This window comes from Hylobates moloch, unplaced genomic scaffold (assembly GCF_009828535.3).
Source record: "Hylobates moloch isolate HMO894 unplaced genomic scaffold, HMol_V3 SCAFFOLD_17, whole genome shotgun sequence".
NCBI lineage: Eukaryota > Metazoa > Chordata > Mammalia > Primates > Hylobatidae > Hylobates > Hylobates moloch.
In genome coordinates, this window is record NW_026652292.1 from 52,401,544 (window position 1) to 52,416,930 (window position 15,387).

The following is a 15,387-nucleotide window of genomic DNA, read 5'->3' on the forward strand; positions in this document are numbered from 1 at the left end:
AATTAGCTGGGCACAGTGGCGCGCGCCTGTAGTCCTGGCTACTCAAGAGGCTGAGGCAGGAGAATCGCTTGAAACCAAGAGGCAGAGGTTGCAGTGAGATCACAACATTGCACTCCAGGCTGGGCAACACAGCGAGACTGTCTCAAAAACAAAACAAAACAAAGCAAAACAAAAAAAACTCAACTCTAAATCCCTATCGGAAACTACTTCTTCATGTGATGCTGGAGAATGCGGTGTCCATGAACATGGTTACTAAAGGCTTGAAAAATAGTACTTTTATCCAGAATTATTTACTTTAATGCGTTATTGTTCTGTTCCTCGTTCCCCACTCCCCAACATGAGAGTCTTGATACTTTGCTCTAAAAGTTTAAAGTATTATACACATGTGTCTTTTAATACAAAACGCTGCAAGTTCTTTTTGGAAGCAGGCAGGGGGTCATAAATAACAAGTACACAAAGTATTTCAAGAATGAACTAGGTGAGTTTGTAGATTTTTGCTGAATTGTCTGCAGTTTTATGATTTCAGCCTAGAAGACTTCCTGTTGGCTATTTTCAGAAAACCAGGGACGTAGCTTGAGGGCTGAGCTAATTCCGTTGGTTCATCTTCCAGTTAGATCTATTTTTCTGTCCCTCCATCAATAACTGCCCATCAGAGTAAGTAAAGTTCTAAGTGAGGGTTCTTACATTGCTCTGTAAGTTTTGCTCTAGTGATCACTGCATATGAAGTAATCACATGATCACATTTAATATTCTGATGGTTTTATTAACAAGTATATAATATATATTGCATACTGTAATATAGTATATGAGGACTGTACAGTACAAATTTATGTTCACAGTTTGACATGACAAAATGTCATTACTGAATTCCCATTGGACTACAGAGTAGAAACAGAGAAGGTACATTAAACATTCACATCTTTAGTAAGAAAGATTACCAAAATGTTTCAGTATCTGCAAGTATACTAATGCATGCTAAAAACCTTTACCCATTCAGTCTTATTAGCTTATAAAATATATTACACTTTATTAAAAATTTCTGCATAGTTTATACAAGTATTAAAGTACTGTAAATGTAATAATCCTGCTATATTTGCAGGTATGGTTTAAGAGATGCTAAGCAGAAAGATTATTTTGACCCTCTAACACTAAGTACATAACAGAAAAAAAGTGCTAGTATTTGTAAAACAATATTGTTGTAGCCCTCGTTTAATGCATGTAAAGATGGCTTTGTAAATGTATTGTTTAGGTGAATTTGCGATCATTTAGCAATTGTTAACCTTGACCAAGAAGAGAATAAAGACAGCTCGGAGCAACTTCATGTATGACAGCAATTCCTTCAAGACAACTGTATATTTTCAAACCAAATTATTTTAAAACCTTAGATCTTTCAGATTGTCTTTACAACAATCTAATCAGGAATGATGCGCATATATACAGTATCGGCAAAATAGTCTTTCAAATTCCACATTAGTGCAATACTGATAGTGCAGATGGGTGTTTAATAAAATATACATATACATATATAGTTCCCCTGTAATTCTGTTCCAAGGCTCTTGAAACTTCTGTGTATTTAGCATCTCCCTAGTTGAATATAGCTATGCTGCTAACACATTCTCCAAACCAAGCAATTTAGAATGTTAATGCCCATTTATGATGTAGATTCACATAACTCTAAAATATGATGGATTCCGATTCTTCTGACTTCTCTAGGATGACACTTGGGTAACAATTGAAGAAACTCTATAACAAACAGAATTTACATAATAGCAACTTCATGTTTACAAATCATTCTCATCAATTTAAAACACTGTGATTGAAATCACCATTGATAGTAACATGACACACATCATTAAAACACGTTCAAGGGCATCTAATCTTGTATTTGAGGTCTTCCACAATAACAGCTAAAAATGACTAAGAGGCTAAATTTCTCAACTATCATAGTAAAATACAAATATATATATAAGAAAAGTTTGGTAAGGGCCAATTGGTAATGAAAGCATATTGACCAGCATGGGAATAGAGAATGGCCGCTCTGGGTTGCTTTTGTTCCAGAGTTAAAATGGATCTTTGTTAAATGAACTGTTAACACAATCTAAGCAAGCTGAACAGTAACGTTAAGAGTCTTTGCAAGGTCTTGCTTAAAATCTTTTGAACAAAATTTAAATATGCCACAGCAAATGCATCAATTCCATGAGATGCCCATGAGGCTATTCACTGAACTCAGGCTCAAAGCTGATCCCAGATCAATCTGATCCTTTCTCGCCCTTTCCCCACTTCTCTGTGGATTGGAACACACACAAACGGGTTACCTCGGTCAAAACAAAAAGATTTTCCTTGCGTTCCATCTTGATTCTTGTGTGTTGTGAAAGAACCATCTCAAGAAATGAACACTTTGCCATGAATATGACTAAGCATTTACAACACAGACAATATCTACTTTTCAAAGAGCCATCTTATCACTCAATTCATGTCATAGTTGCAAAAAAGAAAAACTCCAGCTGAAAAAAAAAAATTCTCTTTGCCTTTAGCTGAAAAACAAAACAAAACAAAAAAACAGCCCAATTAGGATGTTTTAATATCCTAAAGAAATTTTGCAGTGCTTAAAAAAAAGGAAAATCAAACCCAAGTGCCAAGATAACACATTTCTTTGCATTTCTCAACTACATTTCTTTACAGCTGGTTCACAGGGCGGATGAGTGGGACCTCTTAGCCTCTTAGGTGCACAGTCCCTACAACTTTTATTAACATAGTGCCATCAAAGTAAGCTCCCCACACAATTCACAGGCCTCCGGAATCACTCATTCACAGATGTTTTAAAAATGATCAAACAATGTATTCCTCCCAGTTAAAGTTGTGTTGGATCCTGAGTTGTGGCTGGGATGAATCTTCAGGATTTCATTCTTCTTCTCTCTTCTCCTCCATTCTTGATGAAGGGGAATTTGGTTATATGCACCCACATTTAACTACTGTTGCTCACTTTCTTCAAATTCAGGACCAATGACATTTCTATGTATGAATTATTTTTATTAGCATTTAGACTATGGTGTTCAAAAGCCTGCTTTTGAATAACTTCCCCCAATAACGGTGCTATTTATCTTCAACATAAACACGAGCCATTATTTTCAGTTTGTTCTGACACTGAAATAGTGATAGGAAATTGCCAACTCTAACAGTAAACTTTTGGGAATTTTTGAGCTACATATATGAATCCCTGATCTGTGGTTTTCTATATTTTTTCATAAATTCCCAAAATAAAGGTATGTGTGCTTCACAACTAGTTATATTTACAAATAGTGTCACTCAGGTCTTAATTGAATCAATCCATTAAAGCATTAGCAGATGCTTTATGGTATGTGTCATGAATACAAATGACAGCCAATTTGGCACCTTAACAGCTCACACAGAAGAGTTTCTGTATAAAAGCTATGTGATTAATTTGATAAGGGAATACAAGTACCACTCAACATTTCCCTGTTTACAAAAAAAGCTATAAGCAGATTGGGTAAAAGAAGAACCATCCATACTCCTACCCAAGAGATTTCTTACCATTACTGGGCAAATATTCTATGGAGTCCCTGCTATCAATGTTTGATGATCTCATATTAAGGACATTGTAGGAATGGAGATAGTTGCATGGATAACCCTATCGGTATATGGCTTTGCTGCATGGTTCTGCAAAGCTGAGTATGCACAGAGACTGAAGCTCTGGGAATGCTGCACACAGCTAACAAAATGTTGAAACCTCACTGACAACCCCTAGCCCAGGAGGAATTGCCTCTTCTGCTCCCCCGTGCTAAATGGCCCTCTCCTCCGACTCCATGCTATGAAAACACAGCACCCTTCCCTTGAACTGCTACACATCACCCACCTAGATCGAAAGTTTGGGCTCATCTCCCATTGGTGGCAAAGACCTCCATATGAGCTGCAGGCACAAAGGAGGGCAAAGAACTTGATTCAGATGAAGTCTAAGATCCAGGTTGACAATATTTGTGAAGAATGACGGAAGAGGTGACTGCACTAGCTTGAAATCTTGCTGTATTTCTAGCTAACCGGTGCAAGGGGCCACACCTGTTTTCACTGTCAAGCATAAAATATTATCACAGGGCAGAGGTAAGAATGTCTCTGGCAAGGACTAGCAGTCTGGATACTGTATTTCTAATACATTTACTCTGACATTCTTTTGAGGAATACATGGAGAACCGACAGTTGGTTATGTTAGTTTACATGTTCCCTTGTTCTTATTACATTAAACGTATCTATAAGAAGGGTTTGCTTAGCATCCCCAGAAAAAAAAAAAAAAAAGTGTTCACATTCTTTAGGTCTGACCCGTGGTAAGGAGAGGGAGGATTAGAGAACATCTACTACTGACCATATGGAAGTTTTGGATGATATAAATTCAGAGATTCAGACCAGCTGAATCAAATTAAAATGTACATGTAAAAAATGTGTTAGATAATGGGAGGCAGGACAGAGAGAGAGCCAGGTGAGTGGGGAGTCACGCTGAGGCAGGACACAGAGGCAATCAGACTAGCATGTGGCGTTTCCTATGGAGGGCAAGATGGTCAGAACGGGAGAAGCTGCGGTCACAGTCCGGGCACTGGAAAGGTTTGATTCCAGTATGTTTTCGGAAATGTCTTGTTAGTTCATCAGACCGAGCAAACTTCCATGTGCACCCTTCCCATGTACATTTATAGGGTTTTTCTCCTGCAAAAGGAAAAAGAAAAGAGCTATTTTTTTTCTGTAAAGGTAGTAAAGATCTTTGAGCTAATGCTTGACAAATATTATTTCCAAGATATGTTCATACATTTGTTCTTCAGTAACACAGTGCATTATAAACTACTGCAAGACAAGTAAGAAAAAAATGAACTAATACCGTATGTTTCATTGGTTCTCTGCCAAAAAAACGGGAGGAAAATTTTAAGAGTTCTTAAAACACAGAGTCACTGAAATCCATTCTGAGGGACTACCAAATAGTGAATGAACACATGGTGATCTGCATTTGCATATCTCCCAAATCTTAAACCTGCTTGGGAGCTTAATTATATGCAGTGTTATTCATTTAATGAGATAATGAGAACTCCAAATTGAAAGTTTGTGGGATTTTCTTAAACTTTTCTATAGTTTTCCAAAAATATGAAGTCTCTAACAACTGAAGTATCTGTTAGGGATTAACATCTTATTTTCTTGTTTAGTCAATAACAATTATGCCTAAGTATAATGCTTTAATTCGGGGGTACTAAAATATACGAATTCTTCCCCATCTATCCTCCTGTAGGATAAGGATCATTTACAGATGAGGAACAAAAGCTCTTTGTGAGAAAATGATGGGGAGAACCAGGATGAAGGGAGACCCCCACAAATAAAAAGGCTGTTATGGCAATCTTACATTTTAAATTAGTCATAAGGGTCATGAGTATGACAAAATTAACTCCCATTTAGCACCCTTTGTTCTCTAGAAGCCTTGAGGGATTACCATTCCTTGGCATTTGAATGAGATATGCAGGATTTCTATTATCTGCTTCCTGGTACAGAATACACACACAAAGAGGCATTTTTTTTTCCTACATCTAAACTGTCACCCAAATACTCAATGTCTTTTTAATTTGAGGCTGGAAGTGGGTAACATCCACCTCTTGGGTCCCACTAATGCCTCAACGATGCCCTCAGTAATCATCGATTTGCACTGCTGTTTGGGCGTTGCTCTAGATACAAGGCTATCACCCTCAGCTCTCTCTGTGGGTGTTAGCTTCCTCTGCCTCCTCCCAGGATTCACTTAAAAACTTCACTTCCATTTTGCCACTTTCCTTCCCTTTTCTCTTCCAAACCTCAGATTCCTCTTTGTAAATTTTCTGAGTAAAAATGATTTGCAAGACTCAGAAAAGCAACCTACACTGCTAAGGAAAATGTACACAGATGCAAACTGCTGTCAAACTAGAATTTCACATCAAAGAGTTTGAGGTGAGATAAGCCTTACTGTATATACATCACCACTACTAATAGTCAATCAGGCTGTTAAAAGATTTCATTTTTAATTTTTTTTAGAGACATGGCCTCCCTATGTTGCCCAGGCTGGACTTGAACTCCTGGGCTCAAACAATCCTCCTGCCTCAACCGCCCAAGGAGTTGGGACCACAGGTGCACATCACTGCACCTGGCTGTTAAAACATTTTTGTATTATTTCCTTAAGATGTTTTACTACCAAAATGTTTGGCACCGAGACCAATTTCACATTTTTCTCGGCTATGTAATGACTTTTATATGATCTGGCTGCTCATGCTCTATATTCAGTATTGGGCGAGATGGAAGAAATCCTAGAACAAATGTGGTAGGCAACGAACGGCATAAGAGTTCCCTCAAGTTTAGAAGACCAATATTAACCACATTTCTTCACTTTTCTTTCCTTCAAGGGCAGGCTTCTATTTGAACTGTTTGTGTTAAACTGTTGCATTAATTTGTGCTGCACAAAGACTGTTCTTCGCTCATGAATTTACAATGCCAGGTATGTGAAATAGCTCATAGGAAGGCCACATCCTCGACTGTGAAAACACTTCCCCCATTCCAGCGGCAAAGGCTCCAACCCTTTCTCCCTCCTTTGCTAGGGAGCACAGAACTGCAAGTGATTGTAAGCGGCCTTGTTTTGGGGATTACTTTGAATCTATTCTAACTTATTACAAAGGCAAATCATTAGCAATATCTTCATCCTGCACAACTAATCTGGAGACGACACATCTGGAGATGACTATGGTGACTTTCAAGATGCCTGAAAACTTTCATCGTAACAACCTTTGCATTCCATTCTAATACTTCTTTAGAAGGAAGATGAAGTGGGTCTGGTGTTTCTATTACCTGTGTGTGTTCTTCTGTGTGCTTTCAAGTGGGAGCTTTTAGTGTACACTTTGTTGCATCCATCATAATCACATCTGTGTATCCTCCGCTTCCTTTGAGTATCCGGGGATTCCACAGGTAAAGGTCTCTTCCCAGGCTGCACGATGACCGAAGGGTGATTCCTGTGAAAGCCAAGGTTACAGGCAAAATGTTGAGAGCACGCTCTTCCTTTTTTATCAGTTTACTAAAAGCATTAACAACACTGGGCAAAAACAAACAAACAAAAAATCCCAACAAAATAAACAAAAAGAAATTAGCTGATCAACCCAAGAAGCACTGCTATATTCATTCAACAAACATTGAGTGAGCACCTACCATGAGCCAGGCACTGTGCTTGGCACCGGGACACAAAGATGAATAAAAACAGGGTTCCTGCCCTCGAGGAGCTCACACTCTAGGGGGAGACAGACATGGAGATAAGTAATGACAGTAAGAAGGGTTAAGTGCTATGCTAGAGGCAGGCCCGAGGGCTGGGGAGGCTCTTTCCCTCAGTCAACTTTTGCCTACTTATAGAATCTTGTGGTTCTAGGCAATGCTGAACACTATATTTTTTCACAGGCTGCTCTGATTTTCATTATTGTTGGCTAGGGAAAAATGGAAAAGATCAAACTCCTAAGTCTCAGGAAACCACATTGTAGGGTATATCTACGTTTTTATCCTTTATGTAATTGGCATTTAATTGGAGTCCCTTAGAGACTGCCAATTCATGTGCAATTTTCAAATGCCGGCTCTTCCAAAAAACAACAAAAAAGTTGGCATTGCTGTCTTCACAAACTCAAACCTCCACTGTCACTGTGATTCCCGTATGAGGGAGAGTTTCAATGCAGTGTTGTGGTCACCCGTGATGCTGGCTCATGTGGTGCCGGCTCCCCCATGGGATGCCTGACGTTCTCCCTACCTTCCTGATTTCTCTCTCATTCCTGAGTTTGCACCTTCCCTGGGTGGATTTGAAACCAAATCCTGTTAAAAATCTTATAATCTAAGCTTTCTTTTTTCAGCAAGAAGGAGGTGGAGAGAAAAGGGAGATGGAGGAAGAGCTGGGAAAAGTCTGTTAAGTTCCTCAGGCTTCCCCTGCTGATTAATGTAAGTAATCATAATGTTCTAATTTGCTCATTCACTTTCCTAATGACTAATTACTTGATATATCACAAGTGTATGTCGTTGACCTCTAACTATAATGAAAGACTTCTTTCTCTTTCATATTTGAATCTATAGCTCCTAAAATGTTCCATATAATACAGGAACATTTTGCCTAAGTGTTTGAGGAGAAAAAAGGTGTGTGAAAAGGAAAAAAAGAATTTGATGAGAGTAAACACTCTAACTCGTGAGCTTAAAAAAAGAATAAAAGAAATTTATCCATAAAAATCAAAAGGGAGTCTCTTGATATAAAACTTGTCTTGGTAAATATTTGAATACACATCTCTTGTCAATCACTTTTTCAGGCATGCTAAGAAGTGACTAGAAAAAGAATAAAAGGTGTGTTTCTTGAGTGGCCTTACGTCTCATGCTTTTTTTAAAAAAAAACAACCCATTTATTTAATTATTTATTTATTTATTTACTTCTCATGCTTCATTATGAGCAAACGACACTGTCAGTTTTGACTCTCACCTTCCTACTCTAATACCTGGAAGGGTGGTAGAGATGGATAAAATAGGCCAAGTTTAGATACATGGACAAGTGAACATAAAGTAGTGAGGAGGGGGAAAAGAACAAGGACTTCAATTATATATATATATGTGCAAACAGCAGAGAACACAGCAAAGTGAGAGGTTTACAGACAGAGTTTTTATAAGGCTGAATTATTCATTTAAAATCCTTCAATAGAAAGAAAAAAGTTCAATTTATTTTTAACTTTCAGCTTTAACGCCATCTAATGAAAATGTTTCATCTCCATTAAAAGAAATTCAGGAAATAAAGTGCTGGGGTAGAAATTTAATTATTAACTATAAAACTTTTATATGTCTTTGGGATACTGGGAGACTATCTTTCTCAGATAACTTTAGAAATCTCTCCCAATTACTGGATTTTATGGGTTGGGAATCTAATTGTTTCTGTGCAGTAATTCTGATTGCCCTTTCCAGTTGTTTATTTTACACATAAAGGTGCACCGAAAGGCTGTGGGCTCCAGTTACAAATCCCAGCTCTGTCACTAACAGTCTCTGTGATCCTGGGCCAAGATCTCGCCCTCTCTGTGTCTTAGTTTCCTCTTCCCTCTCTGCAAACTGGGGATAATAATAATGTCATCTCAGAAGGTTATATCTCGGAACAATGTCTGTTCCCAAGATAAAGCTATAAATGGTGGCCATGAATATTTTCAGGCTCAAAATATTCTATTTGTAACTTTGTACCCTACGGTTGTTTAATTTCATGAATTTTTTGAGGATGTCCCCAAACCAGGATATCTCTGCTTGAGCTGTGTCCCTCAAACATTCTAAGCACAGTTACCTGCCACATCTCTGAAGACACTGATGTTGGTTCAGGCCAAGGCTAGATTAAGAGTCTTGGGATCTCACACTTTTTGGTCTCCACTCCCATTTTCAAAGAGGTGGTTTGGGATTATTATAACCAAGAAGTTAGAGAGCTAATAGATATAAGATATCTGTCCACTGTTTTGAGCTGAGACAGCCACTCTTAAGTTTGCTATAATGCGCATACACAACTCAATAGGGAAATCTGATCCTTATGCTTTTTGTTCTAAATATAGTTTTGTATATTTAGAACAAAGAAATCTTTTTGTAAATCTATAACCAAAAGAATTTGATGTACCTTTGAGTGCCTTTATAAATAATGCTAAAGCTGCAACACCACAATCAAGCAAATGGATTTCAAAGCTGTACTTTTAAGTCTGACTCTGGAAAGGAAGGGTTTCCTAAGGCAAATATTATTGGGGCTGCCTCACTGCAGTGGTACTGGGTGCCTAGTTTCAAGTGATTCTTTCCTGGCTAGCTGGTTTCCTACGTGGGCTGCTACTGGGCATACTCCAAGACGTTACTTAATCACATCTGTGAGAACATTACTTAAACAGTACATGTCCCAGCTGTGGCTAATCTGTTGCATTTTTTTGAGAAGCAGAATGCATTCTTAGGTCAGCATTAAAATAGGCATATTACTCATTAATCATTAAAAGCCACTGAGCTTGAGATCATCAAAAGAATATTACTTAAAATAAGAGAAAAGTATTTTCTTTTGAGCAGCATTCAGAGCACAGAATATTGCCTTCAAATCTTCTTATGTAATGTTTTACATTGCAACTCATAGTAACCCAGACTTTGGAATAACACTTGTCTGGTCAACGGATCCCTCCCTATGGAGGCAGTTGGTTTTATTTAGTTTTATAGCATCTCTTTCATCACCCATGCAGGAACAACTGTAAGTGCAGGCCATGTTGCTAGTTACCTTGCCAGAAACATCCCACCACATAAAAAAAGAGTTAATTCCACCTCTAAGATGTGTCCATTTTGCCTAGTCATTTTTTCCTTTCACTTGAGTGCATGAGCAGATGCAATGGGTTGGATATGACAAGATGGCAGGAAAAGCCCGGATTCAGAAGCAGGAGATCAAGCCCAAGGCCCCTCAGTTGCTAGCAGTGTGATCACTGGCGATTTATCTAATGTCTCAGGTAATCAGTTCGCCTTTTGCTCCGACTCTCACATGCTTGTTGTGGAGGAATGAAACAATTCCTTTGAAAACACCTGGGAAGGTTTTTTGAGGGAAGAGGGCACTATGCAATTGTGAGGAATAATGAAATATAATTCCATCAGAGACTCTCTCCCTACCTGCTGATGCAGTTGGCTAAGAGTTATTCTCTTCTTCATCTATTGGGGAGCATATGACAACCCCAACCAAAAATGACTATGATTGGGTGCAGTGGACAATTAATCCATGAGCTACTATGAAGGTACCTACCCAAGCTGAATGTGGATACAACTAGGATATATTTGAAGTTACCATAAAATAGTTACTCTAAAATCAGAGAATTCACATTCTGCTGTAGAGTTAATTGTGAGAGGGGGCGGGGTGGAGGGGGTAGACAAGATAAAGGAGAAAGGTGGGTAGAACATTTATTCAAGTTGGAGGAAAGTGATGCAGGAGGACAATGGAAGGGACCCTGTGGAGGTAATCATTGCCTTTGTACTAGGAAGCTGGCTGCTGAATCCAATGTTGAAGCACCGTAACACAAGACAATTACAACTACAATCAATAATGAAAACAGAAATGGGGGCAGCAAGATTAAGTGACTAGTCCAAGATCACACATATCCATATGGTAGAGAGCAGAGGTGGGATCCTTGTTGGACCCGAAAACCATCTTCTTAGCAACTACAAACCCAGGCTTCAGTGTAATCACTGGTGGAGGTCAAGGTTATCTACAGCAGGATCCCATAAATGAGGTTACTGAATCTGTGTGTGGCAATTACCATATTATACCATGTTAGACCTACAAGAAACCACCATTGAGGTGCTTGGATGCTGACCAATACTGCACAGCCTTCCTACTGGATAGCAATTCTACAGGATACTTTACACTCTGTAAGGACTATGTGCGTCCACATGAAAACTTTACATGATCCACAGAACACCAAGTTTAATCTATACAAGGATTCTCATCATGGAAAAACTAAGTATACATAGCCTGGAAGAATGGAAAAAAACAAAAATAATTCATGTGGTAAGGTGCAAAATCATGGATGACTGATTCCATGAAAACTTGATGTAACTTTTGTCATAGCGTTGTCAGTGTAACAGCATATTGTTTTTGGAGAGATTCTCCCATCTTGACCAGTGGTACTGGACCAGTGGCGGCCACAGACCACAAGCCGTTCCTGGTCATCCACACCACATCACACGTGTGAAATCTTGTGCTTCTGTTCCAGGTTCCAAGATGCACGCTACTATGCAAATGCTGGGTAGACCTAAATATACTTACTCTTGCAACAATGCTTGCGGGGGGGACACTGAGTTCATTAAGGGGGGTGACATTTCTTCAGGATAATAATCTGTCCTCTGTGGTTCGATCCCAGGTTCTATTTTAATTTTTTTCTGTGATATAGGCTTCTCATATGATTCAATTACAGGTACTAAAAAATAAAAATAGAAAAGTCACTCCACGTACAGTTTACCAATTTCAGCTTTTAAAAGCTTACTGCATAGCTCCTATCTACAACACAGATATGACAGGTTTATTTGCCTTTGGCAGATTATAGCAGGAATCTCTGTGGGAGATTCTCGCCTCTCCTGACCATTATTTTGCCAGTAAGCAGCAAATATAGGGACCTGGATTCTAAGACACCAGCCCTGAAATGATTCGTTCTTATAATTCTGGATTATTTCCTTTCGGCCCCTTAGTCCTCTGTCTATGAGCAGCTGATAAACAAGGTGGCATTAGTTTTCGCCACGATCAGAAAGTATTTATTAAATGCCTTTTCTACCTAGAATCATGTTGGTATTCAAGAAAGCAACATAAAGTCAAGATTCTTCCTATCCCCAAGTTGACTATTACATAGTGAAAGTAATCATCTCATGGTATCAAACAGACATCCTGATTCTTGGGATCTCTTCCAGTATCAACACTTTAGGGGGGGGGGGGGAAAAAAAAAGGAAATGCCTTAGGCAGATGAGTATTTCCTTTGAAGAGTTCAACAGCTCTTGCCCCCATGCTTCCTCACCCAGCCCATCTGGTGAAGCGCCAGTACGCTAAGCAAGTGCAGCAGCATGGAGCCGTGGCGGAATTTACCTTGCATGCTACTACTGGAATTTTCCATCTCCTCCGACAAGGAGACCATGAGAGGCTGCTGGAGGTGACTCGTGTACATAAAGGGGACGGGCTGCACCACCACCGGCTGGATGACGGGCAGGATCCCCGGGCTCCGTATTCCATGCCGCGAGAGGGCAGCTGCCATCACTGGTGGCATGGACAGTGGCACGCCGAAGGGCTGCACGCCTGGAGAAGGGGGTGAGTATTTTTTTATCGGTGGGCTGGAAGAAGGCATGCTCAACCCAGGCGAGGCTCTCCGGTGTGAGGACGGGAACTTCAGAGAGGAGGGCGAATTCCCAGCCGAAGGGGGTGAACTCCGCTTGTTCACCGTGAGGTCCACTGGCTCCATCTGTATTCCGTGCGACAGGCCTTCTGGGGTCTGAAAGAACTTCTCAGGCAATGGTGTGGAGTAGATGACCCCATACTTGTTAGGCTTCATGGATTCCATGTAATTAGATGGGTATGACTATTAGAAAAGAAAAGGAAAACATGTCAACAGCCAAATAAGTCCATTTACTTGAAACATGAGTTAAGAAAAACATGCCAACAAGGCACTTAACAATTACATGGGCTTTACAAAATAGTTTAGATTTCGATATATACGTGACCTTAAAAAAATGCTCAGAGAGGTGGTCTCAACAACATTAAAAATGCTATGAGAGGCGGTCTCAAAAATATTAAAACTAAGAGCAATGCGGTCACTACTGCAGATGAAAAATCTGAAATTTAATCCTAAGATGATTCCTGTGTCAAACATTAAGGCCGATACCTGGCAAAATTCTAAGACAGGTGACAGCACAGGCTTAGGGGCCATTATCATTAGGAGTCAGAGCTGGGGATCACAAGAACCAGTCAAGCCAAACCAACCTGGTTGCTTTCCTGGTGGGGTTTCTTGATGAGTAGCAAATGCTCTCTAGCTGTGGTGTCTAACTTTGGCAGGACAGTTCTTTCTCAGGGTAAGTAGTGTCTTCAACTTCAGCAGGACATTGATTTCTCATCATACTTGTGTATAATAAGCAAGAATGGGGCTGCATGATACACAGTACCTTTCATTTGATGGGCTTCAGCAGCTGTACAATCTATGCCTAGGACTGGCCAACAATCCTAGTTAGCCTGGAACTGTGCTAGTTTCAGCACTGGAAGTCCCACATCCCATGAAACTCTAGTCTCAGGCAAACCAGCAGGGGGTCAGTCACCATACACACCTTTGTACTGAAGGCCACCCTCACTGGGGCAATGATGTCCTTGGCCCTAACTTGCTCATGTTCTTATTCAGAATCTGAATGAAGCAGTAGACTTGAATGGCAAGTCTGTGGATGACACGGAACTATAAGAAACAGCTAACGTGATATGACTCACATAAGGAAATGCGGCGCTCAAAGTCATTCACACAAGCTGAGGCCCTGTGTTCTCTCCTCTATACCCTGCTACCCACTCATCAAATGAGGCCGGGGCACAAACAAGGGAGTGCAGAAGAGACAAAAGAGTCTGTTTCCTTCCCAAGATCTGGTCCACAACTGACCTCATTTATCTTCAAACACCTTTCTCTCTTTAAATATCAAAGATAACCTAACTTTCATCTGCCAGCTTTAAATACAAACCAGTCATCATAATTTCACACAATGGGCACTATCCTTGACCATGGAGTTCACCTAAATTACTTCTATTCCTTAACTAACATTTTGTTGTAAATTTTCTTTGTAGAATGCAACCTAATTTTTAATTAAAAAAATTAAACTCAACATAAACCATTTTCTTTACTAGGCATTTTAGGGAAACTGAAATTTTGCATGTCAAGCCTGCTTACCTGCAGAAAATTCTTTGTACTTGAATGTCTGACAGTGACAGTGATAAACAACATATTGTGCTTCTCTTCCAGCTCTAAAACCCTATGTGTTTATGAGTTAGAGGCAATACTAACTTGGGATGCAACCAAGAAAACCCAATGGTGCCTTGTAATTAAACAGCGTAAATGCACTATTAATTTCTGGGTCTCCTTGGCCCCTCTAGGGGCCACTATTGTGAGTTATGACTGTGGGGCAGCAGTGGTTTTGATAGGGATTCCTACTGAGATCACGCTCTTTCCTCTCTGGGCTTGGTCTGGGCGAATCCCCGGCTGGTTATGCATTGGAATCATCTGTGTTGTTTTTAAAATTCCAGATGCCCAGTCCCTGCTCCAGGCCTGCGGAGCAGCCTGTCACAGAGGAGTCAGTCAGTGAAACTTCTTGATCACATAACTGTGTTTATCTTTATCTGGTTTGGATGTCAGGTCCTCATGGTTAAGATCAAGGTTATGGGATAACCTACACAATGAGCTTATACACATGCCATCCTGGAAATCCCTTCTTGTCCCTGCTTATACAAGAGATGCTCACTGTCACGGGCTCTACCGCTCCCACTCAGAGCTTCTCAAACTTTACTGTGCACATCCACCTCCCTGGGGCACTCGTTAAAATGCAGATTTTGAATTACTGGGGAGTGGACCCAGGGAACTTAGGCTACCTTTTGAATAGCAATGCTCTAAATGACAGAGATAGAAAATAAAGATACTAAAGGTCTATTTAAAGGAGGGAAAAAGAATTTTCTTTTCTTTCTTTTTTTTTTTTTGAGATAGGGTCTCACTGTTACTCAGGCTGGAGTGCCGTGGTATAATCATAGCTCACTGCAGCCTCGACCTCCTGGGCTCATATGATTCTCCCAACTCAGCCTCCGAAGTGGAACTACAGGCACGTGACACCACG

The 15,387-nt window shown here is 39.9% G+C and overlaps 1 protein-coding gene across 2 annotated transcripts in view; it reads right to left on the reverse strand.

Annotated features, from left to right (window-relative positions):
• Nucleotides 1-271: 271 nt before the first annotated feature.
• The window catches only part of KLF3 (KLF transcription factor 3), a 37,406-nt gene continuing 22,290 nt past the window's right edge, over nt 272-15,387 (reverse strand). The window contains exons 1-5 of one of the 2 annotated variants that reach the window (XM_032135224.2): nt 13,852-14,111; nt 12,626-13,112; nt 11,819-11,969; nt 6,853-7,013; nt 491-4,710 (exon numbers count right to left, since the gene is read on the reverse strand). In XM_032135224.2, coding sequence (XP_031991115.1) covers nt 4,529-4,710; nt 6,853-7,013; nt 11,819-11,969; nt 12,626-13,094 — 963 coding nt within the window. In that variant the 5' untranslated portion in view covers nt 13,095-13,112; nt 13,852-14,111 and the 3' untranslated portion in view covers nt 491-4,528. Of the gene's footprint in view, nt 4,711-6,852; nt 7,014-11,818; nt 11,970-12,625; nt 13,113-13,851; nt 14,112-15,387 lie in introns of those variants that run through there. The other variant, XM_032135223.2, reaches the window with a different exon arrangement.